This window comes from Bison bison, unplaced genomic scaffold (assembly GCF_000754665.1).
Source record: "Bison bison bison isolate TAMUID 2011002044 unplaced genomic scaffold, Bison_UMD1.0 scf7180017864375, whole genome shotgun sequence".
Taxonomy (NCBI): Eukaryota; Metazoa; Chordata; class Mammalia; order Artiodactyla; family Bovidae; genus Bison; species Bison bison.
Window position 1 is genome coordinate 3531292 of NW_011494947.1, and position 12569 is coordinate 3543860.

At 52.9% G+C, this 12569-nt stretch overlaps 1 protein-coding gene across 1 annotated transcript; it reads left to right on the top strand.

Annotated features, from left to right (window-relative positions):
* Nucleotides 1-1263: 1263 nt before the first annotated feature.
* On the top strand, nucleotides 1264-12569 carry PTGES (prostaglandin E synthase). Its single transcript, XM_010856806.1, has 3 exons — nucleotides 1264-1531; nucleotides 5097-5179; nucleotides 12061-12569. The coding sequence occupies exons 1-3, from the start codon at nucleotides 1403-1405 to the stop codon at nucleotides 12308-12310; spliced, it is 462 nt and encodes a 153-aa protein (XP_010855108.1). The 5' UTR covers nucleotides 1264-1402; the 3' UTR covers nucleotides 12311-12569.

Sequence of the window (12569 nt, forward strand, 5' to 3'; positions counted from 1 at the left end):
GGATTTTGAAGCAAGAAATTCAAAGGGCTCACAATCTGTCGATCATCACTGAAGAGCTGACGGATCTTTTGAGAAGTTCCTGTAATGAACAATCAAACCGTTTGCCTGGGAATTTCCTGGAAAACTAAAATGATACTAAAAGACAGTAGAAGAGTACGCTAGTTTCCTATGGCTCCTGTGATAAATTACCTGAAATTTAGTGGCATAAAACAACACACATGTGTTATCTCACAGTCTGGAGGCCAAAGGCCCAAAATCAATCTCGGTAGGCTACAGTTACGGTATCCACAAGGCTGGTTCCTTCTAGAAGCTCCGGGGGAGACTTTTTCTCCCAGTCTTGTCCAGCTCCTAGAGGCTGCGTTCTCTGGCTCGTCTTCCCTTCACCTTTGAGGCTAGCAGTGGAGTATCTTCTCTCCTCTGACCTCTGCTTCTGTCTTCACAGCTTTCTCCCCTAATTCTATGGCCTCTCTTTTAGGAGGACACTTCTTTTTATTGATTTATTTTCATTTTTGGCTGTGCTGAGTCTTCACTGTTGAGCAGGCTTTTATCGAGCTGGGGCTCCTCTCTAGTTGCAGTGTGTGGGCTTCTCTTCTTGGGGAGCACAGGCTCTGGACCACAGGCTCAGTAGTTGTGGGGCATGGGCTTAGTTGCTCCACAGCATGTGGGATCTTCCTGAATGAGGGATCCAACCCGTGTCTCTTGCATTGGCAGGTGGATTCTTTACCACCGAGCCACCAGGGAAGCACAGGAGGACTCTTCTGATTCAACTGGATTCACGGAGAATCCAGGAAAATCTCCCCATTTTAGGAACTTATCTTACTCCCTGCAAAGCCCCTTGGCCATGTTCTCTAACATACACACCCGCTCTGAGGATGGAGATTGGACATCATTGGGAGTGGGGAGAGGTGGGGAGGGGCACACTATTCAACAAAGTCATATTAGTGTCCTTAGGCTGTGGTTCAAGTGTCCAGGCTGAACGTGGGAGCAGAGAGTTCGGATCTCAAGCCCACTCCCTGCCGTGACCCTCAGGGAAGCCCGGGTTAGTGAATCTACCACCCTGTGGAGGTCAGGGCACGCTCCTGGCTTTGTTGCACCCCCTGGCAGGCAGGAAGGGCCACACAACCCTCCAATTCCTAGATGGAGGAAACAGACTAGAAAGCGTTTAAGGATTTGCCCTGGAGGGGTGGGGCGGGGCTAGAGGCCCAGTAGGGACACCCCTCACCCACAAACCCCCCACGGTGACTGCTTCTTCCAAAACCCGAGAGCCTTTGGCTGGGAGTGGGCGGGTGCAGAGTACAGACAAGCCTCCCTGCGCTCTCCTCTCCCCTCCCCTCCTTGCTCCAGGAGACACACGCGCCCGAGCTCTCTTTCCCTAGCCGCCGCCGCCGCCGCCGCCACCGAGATGCCGCCCTCTGGCCTGGAGCTGATGAACGGCCAGGTGCTCCCCGCCTTCCTGCTCTGCAGCGCGCTGCTGGTCATCAAAATGTACGTGGTGGCCGTCATCACCGGCCAAGTGAGGCTGCGGAAGAAGGTAGGTGCGGCTCTCGGGGACCCCCAGTCCTGCGTGCGTGCGCTCACGTCTCCCGCAGCCGCCGGGAAGGCTGGAGTCGGGGACCCGGCCCCCGGAGTGTGCGGGAGCAGGCTGGGAACGACCTGCCCCTCCCAGCCCTGTGGGATGGCTCCTCTGTGGCCCGCACGTCCTGGTCCCCTGGTTGTTTTGTTTTCATTCGAATTTGCACGTTCTCCTTGCGCAGGGGCCGTGCTCACCTTGGTAGCACGCCCGTCTCAGTATTGGCGCCGCCTAAGCGAGCATCGGCCTGGTGTTTTAAAAGCGTTTTACCCGCTTGCTGTGTCCCAGGTAAGTTCTCGGCACAGCCAGATTCCCAAGTCCCACTTGAGTTTGCAGGGGGGCTCAGCCTCCCTCTGACCCGGCGGTTTCCCGCACCAGAGAGCTGATATATGGGTGGGATGGAAACCGACCCAACAGGAGCTCCGAGAAACCTTTCAGTGGAAATTCCCGACTGGCCCCCGGCGAGGTCGCTCCCAAACCCACCGCAGCCTTCGCACGGCGGATCTCGGGCCAGGGTCCCCCGGAGTTCGAGAGGAATTTCCCCCACCGATCTGAGTCCCGGAGCCAAAACAACAATAAAGATTGACGCCAAGATCTGAGCGGGTGTGGGGTGAGGCGGGGCTCGAGGAGCCACTGGGCGGGAGGCCAGAGCCCGCGGAAACCTTCTGGCCAAGTGTCCCCAGCCATCCTGAGCGCCGCGAGGGATAGTTGATTATCCACCAGATATTTCAGAGAGGAGATGTCCCCGGCCCTGCCCCTTTGCCCAGCTCAAAGGCAAGTCGAGGCTGGATCGGACATCGTCCTGAAGGTGGACGGTGGAGAGGGGGTGGTCTTGCTCAGCCCCGAGTCTCAAGAGGTACAGATGGGACACAAGGCAGGTCAGCTTCCCAGGTGAAGAAACTCCTGGAGCAGAGAGAGACACACTGGTCATCCTGACCTCTCCCTGCCCTGTACCCACCCCATACGCCGGGAAAGCCTCACGGAGTCTTTCTCACAGACTAACTGGGTCCTTCTTGGAGTGAGCGTTAATCCCCATCGTGGTGGGGAGGAGGGGGCGGTATTCAACTTCTGACCCACACCAGAAACGTGGGCTCTGACAGATGACGTTGCCTGTGATGGCAGGGTTTGGATCCAGGTGCCCAGCTCCGGAGCCCACACCCTGCCATGAGGGGATGGCATTATCCCAGGGCCATGCTGCACACAGAGCTTTCTTTTCACGTGGATTAGGGAAGGAAGAGTCAAACCTGTTGGGGTGCCTTTCTGTCGGGTCAGTAGGGTGTGGCAGAAGGAAACCTCCATTCTGGGCTGTTCCCGGGTTCTCCCAACCCTGTGAATTTCCCTCTCATTCCTGCTCCCTGCGTTCAGGTAGCCAGGGAGGAGCTGGGGGAACTACCCCGTGGGGAGGTGACTCGGGGATGCTCTGGCTCCTCCACCCATTAGCCTGGGGACCGTGGGCAAGTCTGAGAGCTTGATTTCCTCATTTGTAAACTTCAGGGTAGTCACACAGTACCAGGAGAGTTCAGCACCTGGCACTGAGCAAATGCCCCCACCATTGTTAGTCTTCATTACTTATTAACAATTGGAATTAACATGACCGGACCTAGGTCTCCTGGAGGGCAGTACATCCCAAGGCCTGCCCACCCTGCTCCCTGGTCCCTGCTGGAGGCAGTGCTTCTGCTTCCAATGCCTGCACTGCCGTGGCTCCTGGCCTGGCCAACGTGTATCCATGCTGTCTTCAGGGGTGAGCAGCCTCGTGGACTGTGGGCACCTAGGACAGGTGCCCACTGAATGCCAAGACCCCGTGAAAGGTGTCACAGGCCCACAGACTGCATGCAGGGCCATCAGAATCAGTGATTCTGTGACTTAAGGGCCAGCAAAGAGGAATTCCTGTTGGGGGGGCTCTTGATCATGACAGACACTGCATTCATCTCCAGGGTGAAGAGGGCCAGACCCATCGGACAGGATGGGGAGAAAAAAAGCAAGCACTTGGGGACAAACTAGGGGCTCCCCTGCTGGGTCAGATGGTAAAGAATCTGCTGGCAATGCAGGAGACCTGGGTTTGATCCCTGGGTCACGAAGATCCCCTGGAGAAGGGAATGGCAACCCACTCCAGTATTCTTGCCTGGGAAATCCCATGGACAGAGGAGCCTGGTGGGCTGCAGTCCGTGGAGCTGCAAAGTGTTGGACACGACTGAGTGACTAACATGGTGGGGACAGATACTGGAAGCAGCAGGGCCCGTCACTGGATGAGCGATGCAGAAGGCACGCTGCAGAGATTCGAGTCTGCTGAGGGGCTGGTGGGGCGGGCTGGCTGCATGCGCGCAGGCAACGGTGCAGCAGGAGCGATAGGCGTGGACTTCAACGACCTGAGTGTAACTTCGGGTCCCTGCTTTGCAGTGACAATTCCTCAAGCTCCCTCCTGGTGCCAGGCATCGTGCCATGGCATCTCCACTTACCTTCCTTGCTGTTCGTGTGGTAGGTGATCTCAGTGTGATCTGGAGTTCACAGACGAGGAAGCTGAGACCCAGGGAAGTTCAGATACCTGCAGTTGGTTCCCGTGGGGCTGGGTTTCTCAATGGGGCCTGTGGAGTCTCTTTCACTGCTGTCAGTTCAAAGCCTAATTTTTAGGATGCCACTAGGACCCCTACAACTTGATCTCGGAACTCTGTCCCTTGCTTGTCACTGCTCCAGCCATGCTGGTTTTTTATCCTTCACACATGTTCTTCTTCTGACCCCAGGGCCTTTGCACATGCTGTTCCTGATGCCTTGAATGCTGTTTCTATAACCTCCCATTTTCTGGTTAATGTTGCTGCATCCTTCAAGTCTCAGCTTTACTGTCACTGCCTCAGAGAAGCCTTCTCTGATTCCCAAACTTGGCCAGATCTCCCATGAACATTCTCAAAGCTAACCCTGTCTTCTTTTTCCTTACTCTGACCACCTGATCTTTTCTGGTTCATTGGCAAATCCCTCATTACACCGTGAGCTTCCCAAGAACAGGGATGAGGGAGCCTTTTTCTCACTCTTTTCACGCTGCTATATAAAAAAATACCAGAGACTGGGTGGCCTAGCAACAACAAAAGTTTATTTCTCACAGTTTTAGAGACTGGAAAGTCCAAGGTCAGGGCACCGGCAGGTTCAGTGTCTGGTGAGGGCCCACTTCCTGATTCATAGATGGTGGTCTTTTCGCTGTGTCCTCACACCGCAAAGGGCTAAGGGAGCTCTCTGGAGTCTCTTTTATGAATGTTGATCTCATTCAAGAGAGCTCCACCCTCGTGAACTCATCACCTCCCAAAGGCCTCACCTCTCAACACCATCACACCAGGAGTTAGGTTTTAACACAGGAAATCTGCAGCGACACGAGCATTTAGTTCATAGCAGCCTTGTTCATGATGAGTCGCCAGCGCTCAGCACACAGTAGGAGCTCACGGACACTGCTGAATGGACATGTATGTGACTGCATCGCCACAGACCTAGTCCACTGGGCCGTCCATCTCATGAACAGTAATTCTCAGCTGATGTATTCCAGGCTTTTGCCAACCCCGAGGATGCTCAGAGACATGGAGGCCTCCAGTATTGCCGGAACGACCCAGATGTGGAACGCTGCCTCAGGCAAGTACCCTTGGCACTTGGCGAGATCACAGCCTGCCCTTTCAGACCCTCTTCTGAACATGGGGCGCTTGGAGGATACCCAGGGGCCAAGATCTTCTGCCTTCTGAATCCTCTTAAACAGTCTTCATTTATTCATTGATTTCATTTCTAGTTAAGTATTAGTTAAGAAAAGAAAAGTTAGGGAAAGTATTGTAGTACGTCCTCATGGCTCAGGATGGCAGAGTTAGAAAAGGTTATTCAGTGCGAATTCATTCAGTCTGTGTGTAAGCTCTGACCTGAAGAATCTGCTCTCCAGGGACTCATGGTGTTACTGGTGTCTTATGCATCTTCTTGGAGAAACTTCTCCTGCATTTACAACACACATGCTGTGCTTTTTCCTCTGTATCCCCAAAGGGTCACCCTTTACCCATTTATTTATACGGTGGGTTTTTTTTAATGTAACAACAGAAATTGTTTCATATCAGCCTATATAGGGGCTTCGTTCATTACATCGGTGCCATAGTATTTATGCCATTTCTCTGTTGAATGGATGGTCTGTAGTTGATCCAACCTCTTCCCCTCTGATGGCATTTAGGCTAAGTCTTTCTCTGTTATGAACAGAGCGCATCCAAACTTCTTTCCTTTGCCTTAGTGTGTACATGTGAACAGACCTGCAGGATGCAATCAAATGGTAAGAAATACTGTCTAATGGTACCTAAATCCACTCCCACCACTGGTGTGTGACATGTGTCTCTATGCTGCTGCCAACTCAGTGGATCCATCTTTGGCTGGATCCCTGTCAACGTGATGGGTGAAAATGCACGTCCCCTTTCACTTTTACGTTGCGTTTTTTTCTCCCTGCCTTTCTTTTTTGGCTGCGCTGGGTCTTTGTTGCTGCTCGTGGGCTTTCTCTAGTTGTGGCTAACCACAGGACCACCAGGGAAGCCCCTTTACTCTGCATTTCCTAGTGAAGATGAACATCTTTTCGTAGGCTTAGCTTTCCCCAGTCAATCCAAAATAGTTTTTTCTTACAGAGATCAGAACTATTCATTGTAGTTTGGGAATAGTGAAAACGTGTAGAGGATAAGGGGGAAAACCACTCACGATTCCAGTCATTGTTGACATGTTCTTCTATCTCCTCTTTGCCATCTGTCTAAGTATTTTCCATAGCATAAGGTATGCACTGTACACCTAATTTGGGGTTCTGCGTTTTTTCAGGTAACGTTACTTCATGAACACTTTCCATGTCAGTAGATACTACTCAAAAAGTGATTCTTAAAAAAGAGCTGTGTAGGGAGTTCCCTGGTGGTCTAATGGTTAGGACTTAGTGGTTTCACTGCTGTGGGCTGGGTTCAATTCCTGGTCAGGGAGCTGAGATCCCACCAGCCTCATGGTGCAGCCAAGAAAAGAAAGGGGCTGTGTAAAATTCCATCAGGTGTTAATTTCACATCGCTGGTCTCAGTGGGTATTTTGGCAGTTTCCTCTGCTGTTTTACACCAACAGGCTGGAGAACCAGGAGGAGGCCCTCCCCAGGGATGGGGATTGTCAGTGGAGTGGAATGGGGATGGGAAGGATGGGCAGCTTAGACAGGAGGGAGACGGAGACAAACCCTCACATGGTTCTTATCACGTTCCCATGAGTCACAGGCAGAAATGGGTGGGACAAAGCAGTAAAAATAGTAGAGATTCTTTTACTGAAAGAAAGTCAGTGGGGTTTTTCCTTACACTTTTCTTGGCCATTGAAAATGACACGTGTACTTGCGTTTTTTTTTTAAGTTACGGAAATGCATAATATAGAAAGTGAGATTCATTGCTATTTCACCCTTTCTAATGTAACTACGGGCTTCCCTGGTGGCTCAGTGGTAAAGAATCCACCTGCAATGCAGGAGACATGAGTTCAGTCCCTGGGCTGGGAAGATCCCCTGGAGAAGGAAATGGCAACCCACTCCAGTATTCTTGCCTGGAAAATCCCACGGACTGAGGACCCTGGAGGGGCTGCAGTCCGCTGGGTCGAAGAAGAGTTGGATAAAAGAGTTGGATACAACTTAGTGACAACAACAACGTAACTATAGATACAGTCCTTCATATGAGTTCCGTCCATCTGTTTGTTCATTCCACATTTAATGAGCACTTCCTAAGCGTCGGGGGCTTCCCTGGTAGCTCAGCTGGTACAGAATCTGCCCACAATTTGGGAGACCTGAGTTGGAGCTCTGGGTTGGGAAGACCCCCTGGAGAAGGGAAAGGCTACCCACTCCAGCATTCTGGCCTGGAGAATTCCATGGGCTGTATAGTCCATGGGGTCACAATGAGTTAGACACGACTGAGAGACTTTCACTTCACTTCCTAAGTATTACGTACTGTGCTAAGCACTAGTTGTACTTCGGTGAACAAAAGCCTGACCCATCACGATAATCCATATGTGACCCTCACGCCACCTGGTTATGGGGGAGGGAGTGATTAGTAGCAGGGACAGCAGGCTGCCAAGACTGTGTATACCCCGAGCCAGCTCAGAACATCCACCCAGAGGAGTGTTTGTCTTCTCCCAGGGTGTGAGAGTTCTGCGTAGCCAAGCTTACTTGTGGCACAGGAGTAGTTACACAGGTTCTGGAGTGCTTTATTTCTACTGCTGTAACCATGCCAGGGAGAGACCACACACCTGCCTGGTGCCAAGACACCGCCAACCCCCTACCCCCCCCCCACACACACACAATTTAATTTATCTACAGTTGTTGTTTAGTCACTAAGTCATGTCTGACTGTAGCCCACCAGGCTCCTCTGTCCATTGGATTTCCCAGGCAAGAATACTGGAGTAGGTTGCCATTTCCTTCTCCAGGGGATCTTCCTGGCCCAGGGAACAAACTCACGTCTCTCGCATTGCGGGTGGATTCTTTACCACTTGAGCCACCAGAGAAGCCCCTATTGTCTACTTTTCGAATGCTCAAATGGCTGAAAGTCAGTTCAGCACTTTTTGAGCACCTCTTATCTAATAATGCTTTTTATAATTCTGTGAGTGTTTATTGGGGACCTTCCATGGACTGGTATTTACTGAGACTTACTATGCCAGACTCAGGGGCTCCTGGGCCCCCAGGGCTCCTCCTCCTGACTTCACAAAGCATCATGAAACCTCAAGGGTACAGAGAACCACACATCCTGCCATCTGCTACTGGAAAACTGGCTGGAACCTGATGGGAGATGCCCTGGAAGCAAATGTGGGTTAAATATTAGACCAGGGTTTTAGTGCAGCCAGGGCCACCTTCTACACAAACAGGAAAACACTTAGGCCCTGGTTCTTAGAGCACAGATCTGCCTTGTGGGTGAGTGTAGGCTGGAGCCCAAACGTGAACCCCACTCGGGGGGAAGTCGGAAAACAGATTTCAAGGAAAGTTTTGAAACCCAGGCTCATCCTTTTAGTGATTCCCTATTAAGTTTCTCCAGTTTTCCTGGTAGCTGAGCTGGTAAAGAATCCACCAGCAATGCAGGAGAGTCCAGTTTGTTTCCTGGGTCGGGAAGCTCCCCCTGCAGAAGGGATAGGCTACCCACTCCAGTATTCTTGAGCTTCCCTGGTGGCTCAGATAGTAGAGAAGCTGCCTGCAATGCAGGAGACCTGGGTTCGATCCCTGGGTCAGGAAGATCCCCTGGAGAAGGGACAGGCTACCCACTCCAGTATTCTTGGGCTTCCCTGGTGGCTCAGATGATAAAGAATCCACCTGCAGTGTGGGAGACCTGGGTTGGGTCCCTGGGTTGGGAAGATCTCCTGGAGGAGGGCATGGCAACCCACTGTAGTAGCTATAGAGGAGGAAGCTGGTCTGCCAAGGCCACATCGCTCATGATGGCTAAGCTGCCATTGAGCCCAGGCTGTCAGATATGGGCTCTGCCCTCCTTGCAAGAATGCAGTTTAACTCTATTTTATACCTGCCTTTAAAACTAAGCAGTCTTTACCTTGTATCAAACCTGACTTCTAAGAAATCATCTGTGTGGATAGAGAGCGGGCCTGACATAAAAGGAGAGAGCTGGCTGGCTGGCTGCCAGCTGCCATCCCTGCCCAGGAGGGGCGGGGCAGGGCGGAGAGGGGGATAGGGCCCTCTCCCCACCCCTGTCACCTGATGCAGTAAAGTGCAGCTAGTGTTGCGATGTCTGGTGAGGGGAAGGGGCCGGCCTGATGCTGCAGGAGGCCACGCAAGTCCAAAGCAGGAAACTGCTTTGAGCGACCTTCACCTTAAAAAAAGTGGTTGTTATTGGAATGACACGTTTTTGCCCAAGCATCTGTCTGGTACGTGACTCTCTCCATGTCTCTCTGCTCAGATCCTGAGGTGGGAGGAGGGCGTGAGTTACCTTGCCTCATCCAGCTGATTTCCCCACGTCTCCTCCATCCTTACCACTTGTGGCTTTGCCAGGGCCCTGCTGTGGTATTCATTGTACCAGAGGGAGGAGGATGGGAGACTGGGGACCCCAGGGGCTGAAGGTCAGAGCTGAGGGGCTTTATCAGCTCCCAGACGCCTCTGCTCCCTCGAAGGTGACCCCCTGAATCCTCTAGTCCCGAATGCGGGGGCCAAGAGGTGGGGCCGCTCCTCCCATCCTTATGCCTCCTCCCCACCCTGTGTCCCCTGATTTTGTTTTCTCACCTGTGCTTGGGGTTTGGCCAAGGATCCTCTCAACAGCTTTCTGAGAAGTGACTCACTCTTAAAGTGTAAATACCTCTTTTAAGGAGAAGTGTCTGAATGAATGGGTATCACATGCTAGTTATGCTTTTCCTGAAACTTTCCCAGAAACGTCCAGGATGACAAAAATACTCCCGGTTGGCACCATTTCGTGAGTCACCTGTGGGAGGCAGACCATATTCTGGGACATACAGACTTCACATGAAATAGATTCTCCGAGGTGTGTGTAGGGAGGTTGCTGTTACACAGCTCTTTCTCCATAGCATGGGATGATTTTAGAGCCACAGTTGCTGCCTCTTCCCAGATAACATAAGGGACTTGCTCGATTGATTAAGGAACTGGAGTGGCCCCCATCCTCAGTTTCCCTCCCACTTTGTCCCTGAAGCCAAGACCCAGCCGGCTTCTTTCACCTGGGCGTCCAGCAGTATTTCCCCCAGCTGGTGAGACTGGCCCTGCTATAGACTTGTGCTCCCTGGGGCTGGATTCCAAGGTCGGGCTCTGTGAGATAAGGAGAAGGAAGACTCTTGTTTGGTCCAGGATATGGGGACAGAGACTCCAACTGCTGTGTCCCAAGTTTGACCTAAGAAAGATCCAGGCCCTGATGGGTTTATGGGAGCTTTTGTACATCCAGATTGAATTCCAGACCCTTTACCCTGCTTCCTGAGGGCTTTCTCCCCCACTTATCTTGATCCTGCCTCACTCCCTCTTATGACCGCATTCCAGACACGTGTGGAATGCTCACTTACTAAGCCTTGAACACACTCTGACCATTCCCACCTCAGGGCCTTTGCACATGCCCATCCTTCTCCCTGGAGAGTTCATTCCTGCACAGATGGCCCCTCATTTTTCAGGCTTTACCAAAATGTCTCTTTCCCTGACCACACCCATCCTAGTGGGTGCAGAGACCCCTGTAGCCCTGGGTTGCAGAGTGCTGCTCTTCCCCACCCTGCCCAATTCCGAGCATCCACATACCATAGCCCTTGGCTGAGACTCTCCTTGCAAGAGTGGGACGAAAGAGCAGGACCACAGCAGGTCCCCACTTAGGGGCTGTTGGGCTGGGCCTGGCTTGCTGGTGCAACCTTGGTGAAACCTTCCCGCTGAAAGGCTTGAAGAAGGGGCTTCGCTTCCAGCAGCATCTCCATGCCTCACACATGTGGCCTTTCCTCAGGGGAGGTCATGGCTCGGGCACTGTGTTCCTGTTTATCTGGCCTCCAACATGCCATCTCTGGCTTCGGTCTCTTGCTCAGTCTCTAATTTATGGGACTCGACCTCCCTCCGCAGAGGAAGCTGCCCATTAGCAGGAGTCATGGAAAATGTAAACCAACTCTTAGCAGAAGTGGATGAGTTTTCTTTGTTGGTCATTTTTTTGGCCGGGTTATACACAGCCACCCCCACGCTCACTCCCATCACTGCACATATACACACACTTGATCATTTTAAAGAAAGAAAGAAGCAGGGTAGCACAGAGGAAACAGCATCACTACTGCCCAGCGATTGGCTGGCTCCGTGAGTGGAGGTTGTTACTGTTACCCCTGAATCCCTGAGAGGAGGAAGGGTTTGCTTAGACTTAGGGGCAGAATAAGACAGAGCCAGGCGTGGATGTCAGATGTGTGCTCTTAGCCCGTCCTACTGGGGAGGGTCCAGGAACCTGCATTCAGAAGGAAGCGGCCTCAGAAAAGCCCTGCCTTGGGGAGGTACCCAGCATGGGCTGGGGAGTTCCCTGGTAGTCTAGGGGTTAGGATTCAGCACTTTCACCACTGTGTCCTGGGTTCAATTCCTGGTCAGGGAACTGAGATCCCATAAGCCACGTGGTACAGCCAAAATTGAAAAAAAAAAATGATCAGGGGCTGGAGGCAGACCTAGGCCCTGCCCCAGCTTTCACGCAACCCCACTGAGCCCCACTTTTCCTTGCTGGTGTCCAAGGCCAGAGGGGAGGATGGGGGAGACCATGGCAGGTGCTGGGTCCTGGCGGGCCCCGGGGCTTGGTAGCAGAACCCAAGCGGCAGCCCTTCGTGGCTCCCAGGCCATTAACAGGGCTTCACTTCCTGAGCTGTTCGCAGGCACCAGCTTGGAGTCACGGCCCCCTCTGCCTCTGGGTTACCTCCTTGCCCGGCCGCGATGGACGTCAGTCTGGTATGCCAGAGATGATCCCCGGAGGTGCAGGGCCTTTGAGGGCAGAGGGTCCCAGCACCCAGGACATTCTCAAAGCTTACACCTGGCTGACTGCACCCCTTTGCCTTCTCAGAGCCCACCGGAACGACATGGAGACCATCTACCCCTTCCTGTTCCTGGGTTTTGTCTACTCTTTCCTCGGACCGAACCCCTTCGTCGCCCGGATGCACTTCCTGGTCTTCTTCCTGGGCCGTATGGTACACACCGTGGCATACCTGGGGAAACTGCGGGCGCCCACCCGCTCCCTGGCCTACACCCTGGCCCAGCTCCCCTGCGCCTCCATGGCCCTGCAGATTGTCTGGGAGGCAGCCCGCCACCTGTGACCAGCCGTGGACGCCACCTCGGCCGCCAGACCGCTGGCCACGAGCCAGTGGGGCTGAACCTGGGGGACCGATGGCCCTTTGAGATTGTGACAGGCCCTGGGGCCAGGTTTCTGGCAACTGGCTGAGCACGTGATCTTGGGCCCAGGGGGCCTGTGTGTGTTTCCCCGTGTGTCCCTTGGATTCCTGGGTGAAGCGGCTGATTTGGAACTGTTTAGAGACGGACCGTCACGATTGATAGAAAATTCTTCCACTGTAAAAA